The sequence below is a fragment of the Drosophila ficusphila genome, unplaced genomic scaffold (genome assembly GCF_018152265.1).
Source record: "Drosophila ficusphila isolate 14025-0441.05 unplaced genomic scaffold, ASM1815226v1 contig_414, whole genome shotgun sequence".
NCBI classification, from domain to species: Eukaryota; Metazoa; Arthropoda; class Insecta; order Diptera; family Drosophilidae; genus Drosophila; species Drosophila ficusphila.
The window spans coordinates 4,934,720-4,957,081 of NW_025064328.1; the positions used below are offsets into that span (position 1 = coordinate 4,934,720).

General features: G+C 43.1%; 9 protein-coding genes across 9 annotated transcripts; 3 read left to right on the forward strand and 6 right to left on the reverse strand.

The window, feature by feature from the left end:
• The first annotated feature begins 8,505 nt into the window (after positions 1–8,505).
• On the forward strand, positions 8,506–9,097 carry LOC108087614. The gene is made up of 3 exons (XM_017185056.1): positions 8,506–8,588; positions 8,644–8,837; positions 8,892–9,097. Exons 1-3 carry the CDS (start codon positions 8,542–8,544, stop codon positions 8,999–9,001), a joined length of 351 nt encoding a protein of 116 aa, XP_017040545.1. The 5' UTR covers positions 8,506–8,541; the 3' UTR covers positions 9,002–9,097.
• Positions 9,098–9,118: 21 nt separating this feature from the next.
• On the reverse strand, positions 9,119–10,660 carry LOC108087612 (serine protease grass-like). The gene is made up of 6 exons (XM_017185055.1): positions 10,563–10,660; positions 10,348–10,511; positions 10,082–10,295; positions 9,980–10,019; positions 9,713–9,906; positions 9,119–9,660 (listed from the first exon to the last, which is right to left on the reverse strand). Exons 1-6 carry the CDS (start codon positions 10,657–10,659, stop codon positions 9,257–9,259), a joined length of 1,113 nt encoding a protein of 370 aa, XP_017040544.1. The 5' UTR covers position 10,660; the 3' UTR covers positions 9,119–9,256.
• Positions 10,661–11,306: 646 nt separating this feature from the next.
• LOC122320106 lies at positions 11,307–11,646 on the forward strand. The gene is made up of 2 exons (XM_043208214.1): positions 11,307–11,488; positions 11,545–11,646. The coding sequence occupies exons 1-2, from the start codon at positions 11,325–11,327 to the stop codon at positions 11,573–11,575; spliced, it is 195 nt and encodes a 64-aa protein (XP_043064149.1). The 5' UTR covers positions 11,307–11,324; the 3' UTR covers positions 11,576–11,646.
• Positions 11,647–11,975: 329 nt separating this feature from the next.
• Positions 11,976–12,378, forward strand: LOC108087619. Its single transcript, XM_017185061.2, has one exon. It carries the CDS (start codon positions 11,976–11,978, stop codon positions 12,111–12,113), a length of 138 nt encoding a protein of 45 aa, XP_017040550.1. The 3' UTR covers positions 12,114–12,378.
• Positions 12,379–13,384: 1,006 nt separating this feature from the next.
• Positions 13,385–14,534, reverse strand: LOC108087622 (serine protease grass-like). The gene is made up of 4 exons (XM_017185064.1): positions 14,316–14,534; positions 14,217–14,262; positions 13,954–14,132; positions 13,385–13,896 (listed from the first exon to the last, which is right to left on the reverse strand). The coding sequence occupies exons 1-4, from the start codon at positions 14,527–14,529 to the stop codon at positions 13,436–13,438; spliced, it is 900 nt and encodes a 299-aa protein (XP_017040553.1). The 5' UTR covers positions 14,530–14,534; the 3' UTR covers positions 13,385–13,435.
• Positions 14,535–14,899: 365 nt separating this feature from the next.
• On the reverse strand, positions 14,900–16,056 carry LOC108087617 (chymotrypsin-like protease CTRL-1). The gene is made up of 4 exons (XM_017185059.2): positions 15,825–16,056; positions 15,710–15,758; positions 15,474–15,649; positions 14,900–15,413 (listed from the first exon to the last, which is right to left on the reverse strand). Exons 1-4 carry the CDS (start codon positions 16,054–16,056, stop codon positions 14,953–14,955), a joined length of 918 nt encoding a protein of 305 aa, XP_017040548.1. The 3' UTR covers positions 14,900–14,952.
• Positions 16,057–16,517: 461 nt separating this feature from the next.
• Positions 16,518–17,677, reverse strand: LOC108087618 (coagulation factor X). Its single transcript, XM_017185060.2, has 4 exons — positions 17,483–17,677; positions 17,374–17,419; positions 17,016–17,167; positions 16,518–16,957 (listed from the first exon to the last, which is right to left on the reverse strand). Exons 1-4 carry the CDS (start codon positions 17,670–17,672, stop codon positions 16,518–16,520), a joined length of 828 nt encoding a protein of 275 aa, XP_017040549.1. The 5' UTR covers positions 17,673–17,677.
• A 217-nt stretch (positions 17,678–17,894) lies between these two features.
• On the reverse strand, positions 17,895–20,302 carry LOC108087642 (transmembrane protease serine 9-like). Its single transcript, XM_017185106.2, has 8 exons — positions 20,062–20,302; positions 19,964–20,003; positions 19,728–19,903; positions 19,269–19,654; positions 18,838–19,090; positions 18,731–18,770; positions 18,492–18,670; positions 17,895–18,325 (listed from the first exon to the last, which is right to left on the reverse strand). Exons 1-8 carry the CDS (start codon positions 20,282–20,284, stop codon positions 17,928–17,930), a joined length of 1,695 nt encoding a protein of 564 aa, XP_017040595.2. The 5' UTR covers positions 20,285–20,302; the 3' UTR covers positions 17,895–17,927.
• A 320-nt stretch (positions 20,303–20,622) lies between these two features.
• On the reverse strand, positions 20,623–21,897 carry LOC108087641 (serine protease grass). Its single transcript, XM_017185105.2, has 4 exons — positions 21,687–21,897; positions 21,587–21,632; positions 21,351–21,529; positions 20,623–21,298 (listed from the first exon to the last, which is right to left on the reverse strand). Exons 1-4 carry the CDS (start codon positions 21,895–21,897, stop codon positions 20,868–20,870), a joined length of 867 nt encoding a protein of 288 aa, XP_017040594.1. The 3' UTR covers positions 20,623–20,867.
• Positions 21,898–22,362: the final 465 nt, after the last annotated feature.

Below are 22,362 nucleotides of genomic sequence, written 5' to 3' on the forward strand. Positions count from 1 at the left end.
TTTTGTTGCTTAAGTAAACTTGAAAAGTTTCAAGACATAAAAGTTTGTTGTGAAAGTCACACGAAAGTTGAATGCAATAAATCTGCACGTTGCTGCCACCAAAGCGAACCGAAAAAGGCATCTCTCTAAAATTGTGCAATGCGCTGGCTGTTCGTCGTCGCTCTCTGTTCGCTGCTCCCGGGCCAAATCCGTTAAAACCCGTTAGCATTTGCCCACCAAAAAGTGCAGAAAAAAAATAATAAAAACGGACAAAAAACCATAAAAAAGAATTCACTGAGAGCTGGGCAGGCAAAAAAAAAAAAGAAGAGATGAAAATGGCAAAGGGATGAGGAAAACTTTCAGCGCATTCTTGGCTGATAAATGGCCAGCGAAATCTTGAAACACAGGCGCAGATTTTCAGCAGTCCGAATACGAGTACTATATGGTATATATAATACATTCCGTGCCACGTCGCCGGCAGAACTGCAATGCAGGATGGCTCTTGACCACTTCAGAATGCCAAATGGCCAGCGGTGTTGGCCGTGTGTATGTGCTAATTATTATTAAGGCCAGGCCAGAATGGCCCAGGTGCGTGGGAATTGAGAATTGCCCGGCGAGATTCTGTTGTGCCAGCAAGCGGGAAACCGGGCTGCTTATTAAAAGTTATCCGGCACACATGTTAGCGGCAACTGCAACTGCCACAAACTTGGGGCGCTGCAAGGCAATCAAAAGTTGGCAACACTGCCGTTATATGGCTGACAATTGAGTCGGGGCATTTAAGCAGCCACCATGGAATGGCTTTAATTTTCACGGGCCATAACGATGGCGGTAACCCAGTTAGAAAGCCAAAAGTGTCCTTGTGCCACATGCAAAATAAAAAGAAAATAAAGCCCGGCTAACGTACGACTGCAAAATCTTGGCCGTAACTAGTGAAAGAGTGGATTCGTTGGGGCAGGCTTAAAATGCAGTCGAGCCCCAACACCCCCGAAACTTCCCCTCGTCCCCAGTCAGGACTCCTTTATGCCAGGACTCTCTTTTTATCATTATGTGGCAGTTGCGGCTTAATTGCAATGAAAGCGCACGGCTTCCTTCAGCAATTTGCGGTGCGGCCGAGACTTAATCACATGAACGACACGGCGCCACATAAACTTAATCTCAGCGAAAGGTGAGCGATGCAGGACGAAACAGGAAGGACCTTTTTTCCCTCCCTGGCCTCCCATTATAAATGCCATGCCGAGCACATATTTCCCTTGATTATTATTTTCACCATCGATGCACGATGCAGGATGCACTTTTCCCCTCCGTTTTTCTACGAGAGTTTCTGCCGCAAGCTTAAAGCTCGCTTCTTCAACTAATTAGCCTCGTTTAAGTTACAGTTTTCAAAAGTTAAACACGCTCACAGACGCAATTAGCAAGCTTACCGAGTTTATGAAAGTTTTGCCAACACTCCTGCCGCCTTTTTGCAGCTAATTAATTTGCCTCGCCGACAGGCGCTTCACGTTGACGCGAAAAGTGATTGTGACAGTGACAGTGCCAGTGAGAGTGGCAGTCGGTCACAGTGAAGCGGTCACGGGGTAAATGTGCTGCCGAATTATGCATTATACACAGAAATTAAAAACACAGCTCTTGCATTGATAATTTTTATGCGGTCCGCCCGTAATTGGAAAAGTTTTCCCATTTTAATTAAAACATTTGACTTAATGCAAAATGCAGCACAACAAAAACGACGAACAGCAGCACGACCACCACGAAAACGAAAACAGCCAAACAATGGGAAAAGTTGCGCCTGGCGAAAATGTGCTGGACATTTTGAATGACTTTGCTTGGCTGGCCAAGTGCAACGCATCGCTCATACGCCCTGTGTGCGCTTGCCCGCCCGATGGTTAATTATGAATTGCCTGTAAGAGCGGAGTGCGCCAACAGTGGCAACCATAAACATTTAACACATTGCTCATACGCAACACATAACACTAGCAACACTCGCAACACTCACATTACCCATACGCCCTGTGTGACACTCAATATGTTTGCCATCAGGAGGAAAACAGATCTCTGCTCGACTTCAGCTATGTTGGCCACATTCCGGCTTTCGGATTCCGCTCGCAGCTTATGCGATTTAGCCGACAAGACAAATAGTTCCATGTAATTTGCTTGTATGTCAAACGACTCGCATATGTCAAATGTCAAACGCTGTCCCACAGCCATTTTTCTCCATCTCGGCCCGGCTTTTCCCCCCCTTCCCCCATTTCTCCTTGCCTCGTTTTGGGTGCCGACATGTGCGAGTTTTGCTGGCGAAGTTTTGCAAACAATAAATTACTATTACAATGACAATTCCACCCGCAGTTCGCAGTCGAGCATTTTTCACGCTTCGGTTACATTTCCGCTTTCGCTGCGAAACATATTTCACTCCTCGCCACTTGCAGCACTGATCAATGCGAGATCACGTTCAGATTCTTTGGCATTAGCTGGCTAAGGCCAGTGCAAAAAGAGCTGGCTGAAAACAAAAACAGAGTCCAGCCAGCTGGCTGGATTAACACTTGAGTTCCTGCCACTGAAACAAAAAAAAAAAAAAAAAGAAACGAGGAAAAATCCAAGGCAAATAAAGCAGCAGCCCAGACACATCGACTTGCGCTAGACTGGGCAAAGAAAATATTGTTCCTGGACCCCTGAACTCCATCCATCCTGTGGATAATGCCGAAATGTCAAAGCTTAAAGTCGGACCGGAGTTGAGTCTGTGGGCCTCCGGTAATGCTGTGTTTTCTGGCCGGGCTGTGTTTTAATCAGTCAGCAGACGTCAGAAGTAATTAAGTGAGGCTGGAGGAGCAGGAGCTGCTAGTTGCTAATTGAATGAGCTTACCTCGGACTGGTTCCTGCTGGCCCGGCGTTTATTTGATTTATTAATTTGGACCCGGCTCCACTGCCACAATCGATTACCCAAAACGAACTCGGACCTTCTCCTTCGATTGCGGTCTTCCTCAGCCGAAAGGAAAGGAAGTTTGCGTCAGCTTTTATTTACGCAAACCGAAACATATTAAAAATTTACGGCTCGTTTACTGCGATTTGTTCAATTAAGTCGATACGTTTCCGGAACTTCCCCCTCCTCCGAAAGCCGGAATCTGGAAGCCCGGAATCCCAGAATCCCGGAATCCAGCCCTCCGTCAAAGTTGGATGGCGATGGCAACTTCAGTGTGCTTCGTCTGCTTCTCTCTTGGCTGCCACTTTTAATTTTCTTCAAGTTTATTTGCCGCTTTCCTGTGATTGCTTCATCCCTTTCATTCTGTAAGTCTTCCCCCTCATTTTGCGAGTCCCCGCGCCAAAGCTTTCCTTTTTAATTTTTATTGAATTGGCTCTTGTTACTGCTTAGACTTTGGATTGAAATTAAACGAGCGTGGTTTATGGCTGCAGTCGGCGGGAAGGAGTGAAATTTAATCAAGTTATGCACTGCTCTGCTGCCGGGGTGGCTGCCAACAAAGAAAACAAGTCTCAAGTGGCCGGCCATTGTTTAAGCCAAGGCGAAACTTTGCCAACTCGAAACTTAATTAAAAAACAAAAAAAAAAAATAAAATAAAAAACATAACGAACAGAATGAGTCGTCGTCGCACATTCGCCGGCCTCTTGGATCATTCCCTTGGGCCAATATACATCCGCTGGATAAGCACATATTTGGTGGCACTGAGCCTGCTGCACTGCTGCACAAAGCTAATGAAAGCCGCGACCGCGAAATTGCGCGTAACTTGGCATAATATTGACCAATATGGCTAATTGTGTATACGCCACGTTGTGCTCGACTGCTCGACTGCTCGACTACTCGAGTGCTCGAAGTGCGGCAAACTGACTGCCGACCGCAAACAGGCAAACAGGCAAACACACGTGAGCCAAAGCCGCCGCACAAAGTGAAGCCGTGCACATCAACGTAATAATTGTAATAATACAAATGCCGACACTTGCGGCCAACAAGCGAGTCCTGGCAAGGAGCCAGGTCAACAAGGATGTACGTGTATGCAGCGAGTACACAAGTGCAACATCTCCATCGCCATCATCTCCATCATCAGCATCATCGTCATCGCCGGAGGTTGCAAATTCGGAGATGGAAGCTCAGAGTTCGGAGGTCGGAGGTCGCCAGTCCTGCGCTTGATAATGCTGTTGCGTCAGGAAACTTGAAATGAATTTGCATAAACTTCGGGCCTCGTTGCGAGTCCCAAATTGAAATATGCCAGCCTGCCAAAACAAAAGCCTGGCGAACGGCAGCAGGTGAACTAAGGCATCCCCATCCTCATACCCATCCCCATCCTTCATCCTTCGTTCTTCGTCCTTTTGGTCTGTCGACAAGGGTTAAGAAATAGGTTTTAGGGTTGCCACGTTGGCAAGCTGACTTTATTTGCAATATGGAAATATTTTTCATTACCTTGTCTTCCATCTGAAGCTCCGCTTTTTCCTCCCTTTTTCATGTCAATCGCTGGCTGTCAAGACGCTGGAACTCGTATCTGCACTGCTTGTGGTTCTGCATGCGGATGCGGATGCGGATGGGGATGGGGATGCGGATGTGGATGCGGAGGGAGGAGCACTGCGACGCTTGTCTTGGCATATTTTATGGCAATATTTTTGATATTCCCTGTTAGTCGCTCAGCCACTTATATGCCAATTTTGCAGCCAAACTCGGGTGAAGTGAAGCGTTTTTGGGCTTTAACTTTGGCAAACAAAGAACTGATTTTAATGGAAGTTTAATCTACTCTCAAAGCTGAACAGCACTTTAAAAAAATTCTAAAAATGTTTATTGCCCTTTAAATATTTGAGAAGATTTTATAAATTAATTTAAAAAATATTTTGGATCATTTTTAGTAGCTACTCAAAACGACTCCCTAAAAATGTTTTAAAATGAAAAGTAATAAACTAGTTTTCAATTCACAACTAAGGGGATTACCATCCCGATATATATATCAACTGAAAATGATATTTCCCAATTTAAATGCATTTTCCTTTTGGTACCCACCATATGGGTTAACACCTCTCTTCAGATTGCGGCACTTGAAACTAGCGTGACCATATGCCAACCCATCGATCCCAGTTAATAGGCACTCGACCCGAACTGGCTGCACTTGAAGTGCCCATTCTGTTTACTCTCGCCTTTTCACTTCCAACAGATGCGGATGTATGCGGGTATGTTGATGTGCGGATATGCGGATGTGCGGATGTACGGATATACGGATATATGTCGAGAGCTCAACACTAAGAGCGAAAGTCACGGGAGCTGGTCGAACAATTGAGCAATTGGCGATGAAGTCATTTGCAGAGCATATATGCACTAAACTCCGAACCTCAGATACGTGTGGCATTAGCGTTGGGCGTTGAGCGTTGAGCGTTGAGTCGCAGTTGGCCAGATTGTGCTTATGCCACTCGCTTAAATTGAATTGCCACGGCGCTGAGCCAGCGACTTTTAATGCGTTCCATGCAAATAGAGGCGCTCGCTGGCTCCTTCAGCGCCAACTGCCGCGCACGGACAACAATTACGCGCATTATCCTTTCGACTGGACTCGGACACGGACACGGACACGAATCCGGACCTGGATCCGGATCCGGACGATAACACGGCATTTGCTTAAACAAGCATAAATGCGAAACGCTAAAAGGACACTAAAAGCGGAACGGAAACTAAACGTTTGATTTTTTTGATTCGAAAAAGGAATGCTCTAAAAAATGATATATTTCACTTTTCATTAAGGAATTTTAAAAATATTAGATTAATTTTTACTATTCATTGTTAGGACTTTAATTTAATAAAGATAATTTAAATGCAACATTTCGCAAATCAGAATAGCATAATCTAAATGGATTGCAAAAATGTAACTTTTGTTTTTTTTTTCAACTAACAACCTTTAAGATTAAATACATTTTGGACTACGGGTAGCATTAGTATTAATTTTTCTAATCTTCCCACCATCTTCTACTTAAAGTACCTACAACCCTCTGTTAGAGTATCAAAAGTGTTCTGCAATTTTAATTTGGCTAAGTAGCAGCCAGTGACAGGCAGCGCCACCAGGATGCGAATACCTTGTTAGCCGGACAATATCCGGATTCGACCTGGAGATACCCTGCATTCCCCAGGGAATCCGCTGCCCTTGGACCCAAATCGGTGGCCCAGAATGACCGAACTTCACATAGCCCTGCTACCCTGCGGAGCCAGAAAAAAACGCTAATTTAATTTTAACTTTGTGCATCCTTTTCCCGGACCTTCTGTCGCTCCTTCTCCGCCATTCCGTCGTATATTTAGCTCCCCTCTCCCTGAAGCTTGTGTTTGATTTCGCTGTCAGCGTCTTTGGCACACTTTTGCAGCGCATTAGAGAGCTCAACTTTTGGGCGAGCGAAGGACGAAAAGTTAAAGCCGGGAATGGAGACGCGGCGGCAAAAAAGAAATCTCGCAGCGGACGCGAAAGAGTAAAAGTAAAATATTTGTCCTGCCACGGCCATTGCAAGTGAACAGCGCTGATTGCGGCACTAAAACGAAACGGGCTCTTGGCGATAAGAGTTCCGCCAGTACCACCTCCCCACTCCTCCTCACTCCTTGCTTCACACTCTCCACTCCCAAGTTAATCGGTCCGAAGTTTGGCGGCCATCTCCACCCAGCATCTAATGTGCTCTGGCCAAAGTTTTGGGCACGGCTCAAAAGGCAGTTGGCACCTCGGACCGCTTTCAGTTATTTACGCAACGACGCCTGAACCTGACAATCAGCAGCAATTTGCCGCAGCTCCTGAAATCCGCACTGGCATCCACATCCACATCCGCATCCTCAACCGAATCCGCTTTCGCATCCCAATTCGTATTCAGAAAGCATCCGATAAGCATAACAGTTGTCGTCGTGCCGCCGGCTCGCACCTTTTGGCAGGATTTTCGGGGTTGCTTCGAAGGACCCCAGTGATGAGCAACAAAAAAGGACTTCAAATTACTTATAACACAAAGTAGGGCAATCTAATTTGATTTTATTTATTTTAGTTTATTGAAAGGATAATAGCACTTGCTGTCGCTTGTTTTCTTTCCAAAGAGTTTTTTTAAACAACAATTAAGATTTAATTATGCAGTTGATTTATTATCAGCCTGCAGAAACAATTATTGCTAAATTACCAACAAAAAATTGTTTCATCTAGATTTAAATATTTAAGTGAAATATTTTTTTGCAGAGTCCTTTAAAAAAGCAAACAATATGCCGACAAATTGTCACCTCTGGTGGATTCTGTTTTTTTTAGTGGGTGGTTGGGCGACTTGATGGCGGTGAGCTGCTGCCAACAAATCGTCGCCAGCTGGCGGCGACAATAAAACGTTTTACAATGTAACCAAGGCGACGACAAGGAGCAGGATCCGTGTGGCCATGTGTGGGCAACAATGTGCAACAAAGTTCATAATTGTTTATGGCTACGGCTTCGATTTGATTTTTATGTCTTCAAGGGTTTGAGGTCAGTGATTGAGTGTCGGTCCAGCGATAATGGGAGGTTGTACACTCGTATGCCACATACCCTTTTTAAGTCATGAAACGGTTTCATTTCCGAGGTCTCCAGCCTTTAACATATTTAATAAAGCTCCCTTACGTAACACATTAAAAAAAACGGACAAAACATTTAATTAAAATCACAAAACCGCTTAGTGTTTTTAGGTCAATTTAAATTAAACTCTTTTTTGTAGCTTACATATTTGCTGCATAGAAAAAATTAGTTCATTTACACAACATAAATTATTTTGGCTTACATGTAAAATCTATTATCAGTTAAAAATATTAAAAAAGTCCTGCATGCGTTTAAATTAGAAAAAAGTTAAAGTTAATACCACCAACCATTAGCATTTGTGTATGTAGCATTTTCGGGGTCTTACATTTTCAAACCTTAATTCCCTTCAACTTCTTGTTTGTTCTTATTTGACTTAATGGCACATGGGCATTGGGGATGAAATTTCAGACTATATTAATCCCCATCCTGCTGGCTCCACCACCATCCTGTTAGCTTCATTATATTGAAACTTTGACGTCGTTATTTTGCATAATTTACAGCACGCTTGAATGCAGCAAGTATATTTCTATAACTACGCAGGGGTTTTGGGCGGGGGGAAAATGTGAAGAAAATGCTGGGGAAAAACTGTGCGTGTCGGTTGTCAACGTTACCTTGGCACATGCGAAACGTGAACTTCGAGACATCGAGTTAATGATTCGCATTTGTTCGCCCCCGATTTCGCTACGCCCGTAATGAAGTTGATTTATTGCATTACAAGACGGCATTCCGGGCCCTTCGATTTCCTCAGCTTGGAAAACCCGAGGAGGAGCATTGAACCCTGCGAAGGAAATAAAGACGAAAATAGATGCATTGTGGCTGTAGGAGGAGGGGAGCCAGCTGAACTGCATCTGTTCCTCTAGTTCCGCTGGATCGAAGCATTTCCTAGACACCTATAAATAGAAGGTACTGCTCCCCACCTCCGAAGTGAGACACGCGTCGACTAAATTTAGAATATGGAGAAGTGGGGCTGTGTCAGCCACCCGAAAACGGAAAAGTCTGGAGCTGCAACTTTAGTTTCCCGAGAAGCGCGATGGAGTGCAGAGCTGTTTCAATTCTTCCCACCTACTCACAAGCCTGGTTCGTAGTGCTCTATGTCCCGGGAAATTTCAAATATTCAATTCAGTTTCAACAGCGGTACTTCCCTGCCTCGAAAACCTTCCCTCTGTCGGACCCTCTTCGATTACGGACCTCTTAACGATCCAGTAATTATACTCATAACACTAGCTGTGGTTGTGGGATCATTTTGCCTGCTCAGCGGGTTTATTTTGCTCTGTGTGGTCTCGAAAGCCTGGCAGGACGAGACCTCTGAGGCTATTTTGCTGATGGGTGAGTGGAAGTACTGTAACTTAGCCTCCAGTTAGTTAATATTTCCTTTCCTAGCGATTGGATTCTTCATAACTGCCCTATCTTGTGTGTCCTGGAAATTGACGAGAGCCCAAAGAATCACTCAGCTGGTGGACGTCCTCAGCGTTGAGACACAAACGATCTAAAGTGACAATACTTCTTTAAACCATGTTACCAATTCCAAAGTGCCGGCAAGATAAGCAAAAAAGTACAAAAATAAAAACTAGTTTTTAAAAATGATAGTGTAATTAACAATGTATTGATTTTCAAAGTGTAAGTATATGCATTTTATTATCAGTTTTAAGTGATACAAAAAATTGTGACGTATTTTAATATAAAATAAATACAAAAAGATATAGTGCCACTGATCTTGAAAAAAGTTAGTCCTGCTTTTTGATCCGCTAGATCTCAATGTTCTGGGTAATCCAGGGCACAAATCGAGTGACATCCGAATAGATGGCAGTGGATCCAGTACCGCAGTTCTTGGGTCCTTTGCTGACGATCCCCGTCTGCACGAATCGCTGTTGTCCCTGGTACAAATACGAGTAGAGAAGAGGTCCTCCGGAGTCTCCTTGGCAGCTGTCCTGGACGAAGGCACTCACACACAGCTGGTTGTCCATTAGAGTTCGTCCCGGGGCACATTCACTGAGACTTTTGCGGATAACATCTGCTTCCTTCGGCACATCGGATGGCAGGGAGTTGTCTGTGATTCCCCAACCGGTTACCTTCTGATGCTGGTTCTTGTTTCCCCAAATGCTCCTCTTCACTTCCTCGTAGATTGGCAAGCAGATCGGTTTGACGAAGCCTGCGATGGATACATTTTAGCAATAATATTGGATAGTGAATGCTGAACTCACTTGTGATCGTCACAGATCGATCCAGTCGAAGTAGAGCTATATCGTAGAAAAGTGTGAAAGCATGAAAGCCTTCGTGAACTATAAACTTCTCCACCGGAACATCTTGGTAAGGAGGCAGGCAGGTTTCTATCGAGCCATAGGTATCGCAGTCCTGCTCCGTGGAGATCCTGTGTTCCCCCAGGCGAACTGAAAGCCTAAGAAAGGAATAAAGTTTGTGAATATTCATTTGCAGTTACATTGTTTTATATTTAAAACAGAATAACTTACAAGTTTGGCCTTATGCAGTGGGCGGCTGTCAGTACGTAACCTGCAAAACAAGGAAATCATTTTATATTTTACCAAAGAATTAATGATCAAAGCGTTACTTACGCGAAGTAATTAGTGTACCACCGCACAGGAAAGAGGTCCTTTGAGACACGTCGGTGATATTGTATTTGAGCAGAGCCATCCAAGGTCTAGATCCCATTTTGATCTCCCTTCCTCCCGTCACCTTGGAATCGCCGAACTCTCCACATATAGGATCATAAGCCTTCAATAGCTCCCATCCCGCATCATTGTTAAATTCCTCGCAGCACACAACTTTCTGTGGAGCACTAAGTTATCACTCCATAATCACTAAAATTAAAATTACCTACTTGATTGTTTGCAGAACAAAGAGAGTTTGCCATTATTTCATGATCCCTTTCAGAGAGCTGCTTCTTCGCCTTCAGTCTTGTAATAACCTCCGCGATATACGGACATTTTTTGTAGTGTATGCATTTCCCTGGTTTCTCTTCAAAGGTGGTGCAGTAGGTGGGATCTGTCGAGGAAGAGGGTTACTGTAGGGTAAACCTTACCTACTATCACTTACAGGGCCTCTCCGTTCCATTTCCCGAAATATCTGCCAGTCCCAGCTTCAATCCCACAATCAGGCAAAAAGCCAGAAGCAATGATTGCATATCCGTCATTGCTCCACCCAAACCAGATTGCATCTGAACTTACAAAGACGTCTGGCCAGCTTCTTGATGTTCTATATGCTATATGCTCTGTTTCGATTGTTGTGTTGTCAATTGAAAATAAGAATGTATTTACAGCAATGAATATATTAATATACAATAATAAGTAAAAACGAATGGAGTAAATACTTAGCAAGATGCAAAATAAATGAAAACGTTATCATCCCTGTTAAATTATTACAGATCGATTGCACTTTGACATGCAAATAAAAACCAAAACAAGTTTAAAGAAAATAGTCAAGCAATCAATCAATCAATATTCTATAGACAGCTATTAAGCTGATAAGATTAATACTTCGTTATTAATGCTTTGACATTCAGTTTCAAACAAGATTTTAATGGAATAAGGAACAATATTCTGAGAATGCCATATAGGAAGATATTTTATGCGTTGCAACTTATACAGTACTCATAAGTTTTTCTCAGTGTACATTTTCTTTGGATGATTTTTTTTTTTTGTGCTGCAAATTATGCATTCTAGGTAACTAGAGCTAATTCTGTCCCGTTCACACAAAAATCCCTTGCATCTTTGGCGGGAAAGCAGCAGCTGCTTTTGCCTACCTGAGAATATTACTTCCTCACTCGTCAGTCAGTCGTGAAGAAGACCTCATCGAAGGATGCCGCACTTGCAGAATATACAGCTGGATTTTCCATTGAATCCCTTCCATATTCCAAAATCTCTTTCTGCGAATACCATTTCCCTCTATCGAAAGATCTCGCACAAAATGTGGCGCTGCTGCACTCAACTCTGCCAAAGTCCCAAGTTCCGGCGATATGTAAGGTGAGTCCAGAAGAAATCAACTTGAGAGGGGTTCCGACTTAAGCCGATTATTGCAGGTTTCTCGAGTCGAGTCTGTGCCAGATCTGAAGAGCAATGAGCTAACAAATTACGCAGCTGCCCCATCTTAAAAAACTGATTACATTCGCTTTGCAATCGTCGCACGTAGATCATCCCGAAAAAGTGTTAGCTGAATTCATTAAGGCCCAGTTCAGAGAGCCAGTCAACGATCCCGGCGGCCGGGGCGTTATTCGATTTGTTCCGACTCCCCGAGTGCAGTAACACATTCTTTTGTGGCAATGTAAAGACCGGGGCATTACCAAGCCGGCCACTGGGAAACTACCTGAGTCGCCTTGGGGAAAATACGTCGTTTGGAGCTGCAATAAATTCCCGGCGCTATCGGCTCGAGAGCTCAGTCTCATTTCAAAACCAGACGCGGTAGCACTGCTAATTGTTTACGCCTCGAGTCGCACAAATCAAGCAACAGAACATGGAGAACTTCCGATTCGTTGGCCCCTTCGTCAGAGCTCTGATCGCCGGCAGCCTGATGATCCTGATGTCCGTGATAGCCCGGGAGGATAACTACTCCGGATCCCACTATATCCATCCCAGACACGCCATGCAGTGATTTAGCCAAACTCTCCGGACTCAGAGTTAGATTTACCCTAGTCCGCTGCGATCGAGTAAACAGAACAACCGGTTGTGTTTATTGCCGGTTCGACGACACAGCGTAAAAACACTGCAAAAATAACGCCAATCGCATTCTCATCGAAAGCAGCATAATGAAAAGTTATTACTTCAACTCAACCCCTCGATTCTTAGTGTACTCTGTATATATTAATTAAGTTTTAACCCCTACAAATAAACTATATAAATATTATTGTATCAAAAAATGAGAGTTTCGAAAATATTGAGGTGCCTTTGGCTATATTGCCAATTCACGGCTGACGGCTGACTCAAATGCCATATGTTCTCGAATCGGGAGGGGCTCGCAAAAAACGATTAGCAAGTTTGCCGCCCTCCCCTCAAACGGGTTGCAAAATCAAGCGATCAGCGGTTGTTTATAAAAAATACATTTATTATAAGCACGTGTAATCGAACATGACTTCGTCACAATAATTTCTTTTTTACCCGTGACCCGATTTGGAAGCTGACCTTTGCTAATAATCGCAATTGGGTTTTGTTTGTTGGCACAAGTGTGGGTCTAGCGCTTTGTTTTTCCTGCTAACTGTTTTGCAGTAGATTAACTTTTTTGATTTTTGTTAAACTCGACTTTAATTGACTATACTGAGATCAGTTTAACAGGGTTTATGCCACTGATAACTCGAAGACTTATAATTATATGCGTACTGGTTTATGGAGTTTTTTTTAATTAAAAAAAATTATTTTAAAATTAAAATACATACATAAAATATATATGAAAATGTATTCAATTTATTTTTGCTTTCATAGACGTAAGCCATCAGCTCATTTTACTTTTCAACATTCTACATTTTACATGCACTAATCTAGGTTCTCAACCAACTTCAGACATGTAACAACGAACATAATAAACTGTTATAATATTGTTATACATTTTCTGTTTATATATTTTTTGTTTCAAAACGAGACCGAAACTCTTATCAGTTTTAATCTGTTGAGAAATGTGTTCTTTTATGAATCACATGACGTACAATTTTTGAAATGAAAACAAAGTTTTGTAGCATTTAAGCAAAATGTTTAGAGAATTAATCTTCTTCATTCTTGGATTGGAGATTGCTAGTCTGTATTTCAAAAAAGCGATAAGCTTTTAGTTATAATTAAAAAATGAACTAAGGCGAAGTAGATTGCTTGCTTTCATTTTTGGTTTTTCCTTATGTTTGCAAAAACAAGAAAATAGAAAAAAGAAAAACGTAGACATCCATTTCGCACCCATTGGAGTATAATTTGTTCACTGGCAGACAGACATGCCTACAAAGGCTTATAAAAACCGGATACATAGTCAATCCATACACTCGGCTCCGAAAGACTCTGGGTTTCCTCAACGTGTCCATACAGGTGAACCACTCTTTTAATCCAGTCACCGTAGCCCACGACATCCGTGAGAATGCTTGCCTTCTCGCACTCGCTGTTCATCCCGCTGGCGATTCCCAGTTGGACGGAGCGCTTACGCCGGTTGTGCCACATTAGCCGAACCTGAGCAGCACCTAAATCGCCTTCACAAAGGCCACCCTTGTCGTATTCTTTTCCGGCGCAGATCTCGTCGAAGGTGAGGCCCCTGCCGTATATATTGGAGCACTCCTCCTTCGGAAGGCGTTGGAGTTTCAGCTCCTTGAGAACGTCGCCCCAACTGGTGGCCGTAAGCCAAGTGAGCTGAGCCACCCTATTCTGCATAGCGGTGTTCACAAAAACGCAAATTGGGCTGACATGATCTGAAGACAGGAGATGAATTAGGGGAAAGTTTCCCAACTCGGAATCTCACTACCCACTTTCGTACTCCACCCTTTCAGCGAGGCGCAAGAGTCCGATATTGTCGGTGTGCTGATCCGGATCGTACTGATCATGTTTGAAGGCCATGTCCACTTGGTACTCCTTGGTGGCTCCTTGGCAAGAGCGTCCCACACAGTCCTCCTTGGTCCTTCTGTTATACTCGCCCAACCGAACGATTCTGGAAGAAATAAACTATCAGTTTTACAAACCAACTGCATGATACATTACTTTCTCTATTTTAAACTAAATCAAATTAACTTACATGTTCAGGTCATCGGGAATGCAGTGGGCAGTGGTCAAGACGAACCCTAAAAAGATATTAGTTACTATCTCTCTCACAAATCCTAATTAGCCAACGTACAGTGATTGATTAGCGATCCGGAGCACTGGAATTCAGTGGGTGTGTACAAGTAAGCCATGTATGGATGAGTAGCTATTTTCGCATTTTCGGCGTTATCCATTCTTCCAACAATAGGGGAAAAATCTCCGCATTCTTCCTCCAGGAGCCACTGAGCTCCTTGGCAGCGGAGCAAAAGGCTGGCAACTACCAAAATCCCCGCGATTAAGCTTCTCATTTCGCGACGACTCTTCGGTTGGCACTGACGATGGAAGGCCTCGATCGCCAGCTTAAGTCTTTTATGCGAGCTCTTATCGCTATTATTATTCTGCTGAACAATTATTTGAGGGGACTTCCAATAATTCTGCGTATCTGAATGCGTAGGAAATTTCCCGGTTTCGTACACCACATAAAAAATTAACATAGGAGTAAATGTTTATTGCCGCAAATTCAAGAGGATAGTTAGTACAGTGGGGAGTAAATCTAGTCGGGAGTAAGTTCAGTAACAAAGTTTAATGATTGATTAGTGTAAAAATAACATTTCATTAATTATGTTAAGTTATATGTAACAGAAAAAACGTTAATTTCTGTACGGAAATTTTTATTTAGCAACTTTATTAAACAGTGAGGAATAAAATGGTTTCAACGATAATATATGTATTTATTTACTGCACTTATCCCATATAAACCAATTTCTCCGCTGCTCCCAGGGTGTATAGGCTTGGACCACATCCTGGATCCATTCACCGTAGCTCACGACATCCGTAAGGATGCTCACATCTTTGCAGCCTTCTTTCGTGTAGCTGGCGATTCCAAGCTGGAAGTAGCGCACCTTATCTTCGTACACCAACTGTCGGAACTGTGGACCTCCGGAGTCGCCATTGCAGAGATTACTGTTCGTGTTGCCGACACAGATCTGTTCGGGAGTCAAGTTCTGGGCAAACTCCCTGATGCAATCTTCCTTCGGTCGGCGGTTGATCTTCAGTTCCTGGAGAACGCGGCTCGTCAGGCTGCCCTCTTCTCCGGAAGTCCGTCCCCAGCCGGCGGCCATGAACCAGGTCATCCCGTCCACAGTCGACTTCATTTGGCTGGACGTGAAAATGCAGATGGGCTGTATGTGAGCTTGAATAAAAACAAAGTTAATTAAATAATATTTCCCAAAAGGGTGCTCACTTGACCCACCATGGAACTCCACCTTCCTCGCAAGCCTCAGTAATCCGATGTCGAACACCTGGTTTATTTTATTGTAGTACTTGTGTTGGAAGGACATGTCCACATTGTACTCCTCGTAGTTCTGGCACCTGTCATTCCAGCAGTCCACTGGGCTGTCCCTGTCGTGCTCGCCCAGGCGAACAACACTAAAAGAACAACCATTAGTTAATACACTATAAGTTATATTTTTCAAGCGGCATACTTACTAAGTCAATGGATCATGTTCGAAGCAATGTGCGGCAGTCAGAACAAACCCTAAAATGTAGGTATTTATTATTAGTTAATAATTTTAAATAATAAATATGTAAAATTCAAACAAACAGTGACTGATGAGGGATCCAGCGCAAATGAAGTGGGTTTTCGTGCTCACGAGGGCCATCCAGGGATATTTGCCAAGTTTCGCAGTGGTGCCATCCACGATTCTAAAGGATATCTTGGGTACACCTGTGCAATTCTGTTCTAAGAGCTGGGCTTGACAACCCGGGACTTGGAACGAAAAGAATCCGATCACTGCGATCGCAGCCAAGACAGCCTTCATCGCACCACAAGTCATTTTAACGAACTGATGATTAAAAGTCTAATGCTCAGAGTTAAAGCTTCTTATCTTGGCTTTTTTGGGTTTTTTTTTATTTAAATGAGTATGCCAAAATGCTAAAAAATATACATATTTTCGATCGTGTTAGTGGGTTTTCCAGTTCAGCATTCATTATGGAATAACTTTTATAAGTGCTTTTATTCTATAGCTAACAAATCACATATGTGCCCATATGAACTCCATAATCAAGTCAAAAATTCTTGGCGATGAATACGCGTACGTACGTATGTGCTATCGGTACAAATATACTAAATTTTTTTGTTTCCTAGCGTTTTGCATAACCTTATCTTTTTTTATTCCATTTTTGGACGGGTATAAAAACCTCCGTTTGCCATTTATGTTTTTAAGAGAAATATGTAAGAATTCATTAAGTTAAAATAAAATTTTAAAATATTTTTTTATTTCACATAAAACCTAGTTTAAGCGAAGATCTGTTCGGAAAACTGACTTGCAAGATAGCTGGATGTGGGATTATAAAGTGTAAAAACCGACACGACACTCGCAATCCACACCTGGAGTTCAGTTACGTTGGTGTATGCTTGGGCTCCCTGGCACTCCATGTTGTCCGCGGTCGCGATGCCGATCAGCTGAGCAGCTGATTCTTGGTTCGTGTTTCTATAGTTTTGGATAAGCGCCGAGCCGGTGATTCCATCGCAGGACCCTGAGTTAAAGGGATGGCCAGCACAGAACTGGTTGTAAACGTTCAGTTCCTGGCAGTATTGCGAATTAGGCCTGATTCTTATGGGGCGGAGCTCCATTGCGATGTACTCATCCTTGATCTGGTTCCAGGCACTTCCAATGAAGTCATAGACCGACCTCTGTTGCGAACCCAGGATGATGCAGACCGGAGATATATGATCTGTGCAAATATATGCATAATATATGTGTATACATATTTATTCCTTATAACTACAAACCTTTGAGATCTACTTGTTTGGTAAGTTTCAGAAGGCCAATGTCGTTGCCCGGAATGCCTTTGTTAAAGTACCGATACCTAAGAGAAAAGCGCACCATATGATCCTCGGGAAACTCGCCCCTATCCCGTCCGAATTGTCCCAATCGAACTTTTCTAAAAAAAATAGGAAATATTAAATATCGCCCTACTCGAAAATATAATAAGATTAACAAGTAAAATGTAAATAAGTTTAAATTTGAATGAGTTAAAATAAGAACAATTGAATCCAAATACTTTTAGGAAATTAGCAATTAAGAGTTCATCCAAGTAAGTTTTATGTTTCATTTACGTTTCATATTTTATTACGATAGTGTACTCACACAGTCTTGTTAGCTTTGATACAGCTTGCAGTAGTCAGAACAAACACTGGAAAATAACAAAGCCTGATGTTAGATATTGCATAAACCTCTTCGCGCATATAGTACATACGATTTGTGATCAGGGTTCCGGCGCAAAAGATAGTTCCGTTCTCGTGCAAAAGAGCTGTCCAGGGACCCAGAGTTTCCGTGGGATTTCCCCGCATCCCTCCGCATTTCTCAAAAAGCAAATCTGCCGACCCAGCTTCTGAATATAAAATAAGCAAGCTGGCGAGCACGGCCACAGAATTTATGTTCTTCATTTCGATTGAGGCGACGAGTTCATACTGAAATTATTTATGCCGCGAGCCATAGCCAATCTCATTTCAATCCTTATCAAATATTTAAAGCTCGCAAAGAGCGGCGATAAGTTTCAGTTTAAGTGACTCATTAGTTGTTATTTATGGCATTTCTTTAAAACCTTCAAAAAAAATCTTTTTTGTTCGAAGAATTTAAATGAACTGTGTTTATTTGATGCCCGGATTGATAATATTAATGTCAGACAAGAATTGAGGTTATTAATTTCCATTTATCCGCATCTTCTGCCTGATCCAATCGATGTAGTTCGGCACATAAGTGTAGGCTCCCGGACTCATGCAATAGTCGGGTCCGAAACTCACGATGCCCAGCTGGAGGTATCGATTGACTCCGTCGAAGTTCACTTTGGCCACCAGCGGACCACCGGAGTCTCCCTTACAGGAGTCCGTTCCCTCGAAGCCCGCGCAAATCTGGTTGTTGGTCATTGGCATGTTGACCGCCCTGCGACAGTAGCTGTTGTCCATTCGAGTTAGCATCGTGGTCTGAAGCTTGGTCGGGTAGTGACGCTGGTTGAACCTGCCCCATCCGAAGGCCTGGAACTCTCGCAAGTTGGCGGTAGTCGCTGGGCTAAGGGCCAAACAGACCGGCTGAATATGCGCTGTGAATGAAAAGCCATCGAATTGATTATCTCTGCAGTTCTCAAAATACCTGAGGGTTATTTCAATTTGAAAATAATTATGTACTCAAAAATGCTTTTATAAACTACACAGCCTTACAGCCTATATTTTTGCCTCCCTGGCTTTTCTTTTGCCAACATTACTTACCATCAAACTCGATGGTTCTGCTCAGTTTCAGCAAAGCGATATCGTGGGCAAGGGTTGAATTACTGAAAAGTCGGTGCATTATGGCGAGTGAGATATCGTAAACCTGAGAGGGGGGAGAGCAACTCATTCCCTGACAATCGGGATTCGTGGTCACGTCGTGTTCTCCCAGCCGCACCTTTCTAATTGCAGAGAAGCAAAGTGATAATCTTTGGGACTCAATTTGTGATGAGGTTACCTACATCTGATTCACTATGCAATGGGCGGCCGTTAGAACGTATCCTGAAATAGAAAGCCAGTAAGAATTTACCCACAAATGCGTTAATTAAAGGAGTTATGGATTTCTCACTTGAACTGATGATCGATCCTCCACAATGAAGATAAGAGTTCACATACAAGTAGGCCATAAACGGAGCCGATCGGAGTACGGCTTCCCTACCGTTGGTGATCCTCGAGCTCACCGAAGGCGGGTAGGATACCCCGCATAACGGGTTCAGGAAATAGCCATCCAGCGCATGCAGATGGAGTATCAGAAAGAGTCCAATAAGAGTCCAAGCCGAGGTGGTCCCCATCTCGCGTGACGAACACGTTGCTACTGAACTCTGTGCAATTGGTTGTGCTGTTTAGTAAGCTCCACACCGAGCTTATCAGCCCAGAAATTCTTGTAAACAGCAGTTCTCAGGAAACCCTCCATGAAATGATCACTGATATGGAGGTGCTTTGGTCCATTGGTTTTTATTACAATCTATAATGTATGATTATAGGTACTTATTATCCGAATGCGCGTATAACATATCGAATCCAATCAATGTAGTTTGGCACGTATGTGTAGACCCCCGGACTGTGGCACCGATCCTCGCCGTAGCTAACGATGCCCACCTGCAGGTGGCGGGCCACTCCGTCGTATACCACCTTGACCACCAGGGGTCCTCCGGAGTCGCCGGAGCAGGTGTCCGTTCCCTGGAAGCCGACGCACAGCTGGTTTTGCGTAACCGGCAGTGGGAGCACCGAGCGGCAGTAGCCATGTTCGTAGTTGGTTAGTCTCGTGGTCTGGAGCACATTGGAGGAGTAGTTGGTGTCGGTTCTGCCCCATCCGTAGGCCTGGAACTCGGTCACGTGGGGCGCTGCCGCCGGATTAAGGAGCAGGCAGATTGGCTGGATGTGAACTGGGGAGTAAGCAAGTTAGCTATATTCGATACTTGACAGATAACCTTGCAAATATCGTAGTAGAAAACCCACTGTTAAAAACAATATTCCTGTTCAGCTTGAGCAGAGCAATGTCGTGGACTAGGTTCCTAGAAAAGGATCGATGCTTTGTGGCCTTTTGAATCTCGAAGTCCTCGACGGGCGGACTGCAACTTATCCCCTGACAGTCGGGATTCGTTCTTCTATCGTGCTCCCCCAGACGCACCTTTCTGCATTCCAGAAACGAAAGTTAGCCTCAAAGTGGTTTCTCTTGAGTGTAGGATACTTACAAATGTGATCTGATGCAGTGAGCAGCTGTCAATACGTGCCCTGAAAATAAAAAGCAATTAGAAAATTCTATAGATACAGTAAGAAATTTTATACGAACTCTGACTGATAATCGTTCCGCCACAATAAAGTTTGGATTGGTAGAACAAATACGCCATAAATGGCGCCGATTTAATTACGGCTTCCCTTCCGCCAAAAATTCTGGAGGAGAAAAGTGACTCATAGGATATTCCGCAGGTTGGGAACAGAAATAAGGCTAAGTAGGCCTGCTTTTGAATAATGCAGATAACCAAAACGAAAAGCCAAGCCGAGGAAATCCTCATTTCGCGGGACGGTTGAATGGTTACTGAACTCAGGGCCATTGTCGATGCTTGTTAAATGAGACTCAAGCGACCTTATCAGAAATTAATTTCTATGGAATCAATCACGATGTTAATCCACTGTAAGAAATTTGTTTCAGGTTTAAAAAACTGTTTTAGCTCTAATTGTTTTGAAGATTTAGACGTTCATACTGAAAGGTGGAGACGCCTTTCGACGTAATAGTGGGCGTGGCACAAAAATGTAACAAACTTGCGCTGCGACAAATAACAAGAATCTACATTTTTGATCACAACATTGTAGCTTTTCTTCGGACGGCAGACAGACAGACATTGATGATCCTAATGAATATTATGTATGTTTAAGTTATTGTCAAAATTTATTTCGTTTTATTCCGACTGAGGTAATTATGATCTGCTCTTGAAATCCTCTCTTTGTTAAAAGTGAAGGAGATAACACAAATTTTTTAAAATTATTTAAAGACCACAATCGGAAGAATGTTTTTAATATTTCAACAGAAAACTGAACAACAAAGATTTACGGTTTCCTGATAAATCTTTATCCCACAATTATTTCGATTAGTTTTAATTATTGCATTACTGGTGCTATGATATCCTTCGTCATCTGCACAACATTGGCGATCCAATCGACATAGCTGATCACATTTGTATACACTCCGATGCCGATGCATTCCACACTGCCGAAGCTGACCACTCCGATCTGAACAGTTCGGTTTCGACCCTCATACTTCACAATCCGAGTAAGAGGACCTCCGGAATCCCCATTGCACGTATCTCCGGCTTCACTTCCCGCACAGAACTGTTTATGGTTCAGTTCCACCTGAAGGTCATTTCTGCATTGCCTCTTATCAATCCGCTGAAGCTTCACGGTTTGGAGAGCACCCCGAGTCCTGTTCGAATTGGTATCACCCCATCCAAAGGCTTCGAACCACTGAAGTTCCTCGATGCGGCTCTCCAAAGATTTGTCCAAAATAATGCATATGGGATAGATGCGACCAGCTAAAAAACGAACATAATAACAAATCCATGGGAGTGAATATGTTAACCTTACGTCTGTACGTCACAATGCGATCCAGGCGGAGGAGAGCGATGTCGCTTTGCTGTTTCGTTAGGCTGAATTTACTGTGCTTAATGGCCATGTCCACGTTGTACTCCTCGGCTCTCGGAAGGCAGACCCCGTCGACGCAGTCCATACTGGTGGTTTCATCGTACTCCCCAAGGCGCACCTTTCTACTCAAATCAAACAGGTCGAAGGTAAAGTTTTCAATGGGTTATCCATGTACTTACACGGCGATTCCTTGAGTGATGCAGTGTGCTGCTGTAAGGACGAACCCTGTCGAAGAAACCTATTGTTAACCAGCTGTTGGAAGATGCCACAAGTACTCACGGTTCGTGATTAGGGTGCCTCCGCAAAGCAGCCGAGTCGAGGAGTGGATATAAGCAAGCCAAGGAGTAATAGGCGCGTTCATGCCACCAGATATTCGGTAAGAAACTTTCCTTTGCATAGTGCCACAGTGTGGCTCCAATAAGGTGGAACTGACTGGAGCGCAGAGGACTCCGACGGCGAGTGCTGCGATCGCTAGAAAAAGACCCCTCATCTGAACGAATCGAGAGCGAACTAAACGAGAGCTCCGCCGAACATCACATTATACGCTACCTTATCTCAAAATGAACAGTCGTACTATATAAAGCCAAGAGACATACAATTGTGGTGTATGCCCCACCATAAAAACGAAAAAAAAATCTTTTCAAAAATTTTAAAATTAAAAACACGCATCAATTAATTTTTAATGTTTTGGTATGTTTCGCCCTTTTGTCAAAAACCTACAAAACTCAAATTATTATAAATGTATCTACTTTAAAATTTTGTAATCAAATAGTACTGATAAAAAATTTAATAAATCATTTCAGGGTCACCTGAATTATTAATTTGACATTAATGCTCAAAAATTCGTAGAAAAATATTAAACATTACCACTGATTATAATCTTTATTCTATTCTTAAGTTAAAAACATCATACAGTATTTATTCTCATTCCAGGGCTTTTAAAAATATAATTTCC

Coding starts and splice junctions, on each gene's coding strand:
- LOC108087619 (XM_017185061.2), top strand. CDS start 11,976: ATGGAGAACTTCCGATTCGTTGGCCCCTTCGTCAGAGCTCTGATCGCC.
- LOC108087641 (XM_017185105.2), bottom strand. CDS start 21,897: ATGAGGGGTCTTTTTCTAGCGATCGCAGCACTCGCCGTCGGAGTCCTC. Junction 21,633..21,686: donor AGGCACCCTAATCACGAACC/GTGAGTACTTGT, acceptor TTTCTTCGACAG/GGTTCGTCCTTACAGCAGCA. Junction 21,530..21,586: donor ATCACTCAAGGAATCGCCGT/GTAAGTACATGG, acceptor TGATTTGAGTAG/AAAGGTGCGCCTTGGGGAGT.
- LOC122320106 (XM_043208214.1), top strand. CDS start 11,325: ATGCCGCACTTGCAGAATATACAGCTGGATTTTCCATTGAATCCCTTC. Junction 11,489..11,544: donor AAGTTCCGGCGATATGTAAG/GTGAGTCCAGAA, acceptor CGATTATTGCAG/GTTTCTCGAGTCGAGTCTGT.
- LOC108087614 (XM_017185056.1), top strand. CDS start 8,542: ATGGAGTGCAGAGCTGTTTCAATTCTTCCCACCTACTCACAAGCCTG. Junction 8,589..8,643: donor CCCACCTACTCACAAGCCTG/GTTCGTAGTGCT, acceptor CAGTTTCAACAG/CGGTACTTCCCTGCCTCGAA. Junction 8,838..8,891: donor TGAGGCTATTTTGCTGATGG/GTGAGTGGAAGT, acceptor TTCCTTTCCTAG/CGATTGGATTCTTCATAACT.
- LOC108087642 (XM_017185106.2), bottom strand. CDS start 20,284: ATGAGGATTTCCTCGGCTTGGCTTTTCGTTTTGGTTATCTGCATTATT. Junction 18,771..18,837: donor AGGATCGATCATCAGTTCAA/GTGAGAAATCCA, acceptor TTTCTATTTCAG/GATACGTTCTAACGGCCGCC. Junction 18,326..18,491: donor CAGAACCATCGAGTTTGATG/GTAAGTAATGTT, acceptor TTTCATTCACAG/CGCATATTCAGCCGGTCTGT.
- LOC108087618 (XM_017185060.2), bottom strand. CDS start 17,672: ATGAAGAACATAAATTCTGTGGCCGTGCTCGCCAGCTTGCTTATTTTA. Junction 17,420..17,482: donor CGGAACCCTGATCACAAATC/GTATGTACTATA, acceptor GTTATTTTCCAG/TGTTTGTTCTGACTACTGCA. Junction 17,168..17,373: donor ATCAAAGCTAACAAGACTGT/GTGAGTACACTA, acceptor TATTTTTTTTAG/AAAAGTTCGATTGGGACAAT.
- LOC108087622 (XM_017185064.1), bottom strand. CDS start 14,529: ATGAGAAGCTTAATCGCGGGGATTTTGGTAGTTGCCAGCCTTTTGCTC. Junction 14,263..14,315: donor CGGATCGCTAATCAATCACT/GTACGTTGGCTA, acceptor ATATCTTTTTAG/GGTTCGTCTTGACCACTGCC. Junction 14,133..14,216: donor ATTCCCGATGACCTGAACAT/GTAAGTTAATTT, acceptor TATTTCTTCCAG/AATCGTTCGGTTGGGCGAGT.
- LOC108087617 (XM_017185059.2), bottom strand. CDS start 16,056: ATGACTTGTGGTGCGATGAAGGCTGTCTTGGCTGCGATCGCAGTGATC. Junction 15,759..15,824: donor TGGATCCCTCATCAGTCACT/GTTTGTTTGAAT, acceptor CCTACATTTTAG/GGTTTGTTCTGACTGCCGCA. Junction 15,650..15,709: donor GAACATGATCCATTGACTTA/GTAAGTATGCCG, acceptor TTGTTCTTTTAG/TGTTGTTCGCCTGGGCGAGC.
- LOC108087612 (XM_017185055.1), bottom strand. CDS start 10,659: ATGACGGATATGCAATCATTGCTTCTGGCTTTTTGCCTGATTGTGGGA. Junction 10,512..10,562: donor AAATGGAACGGAGAGGCCCT/GTAAGTGATAGT, acceptor CTTCCTCGACAG/ATCCCACCTACTGCACCACC. Junction 9,907..9,979: donor CACTGCATAAGGCCAAACTT/GTAAGTTATTCT, acceptor TTCCTTTCTTAG/GCTTTCAGTTCGCCTGGGGG.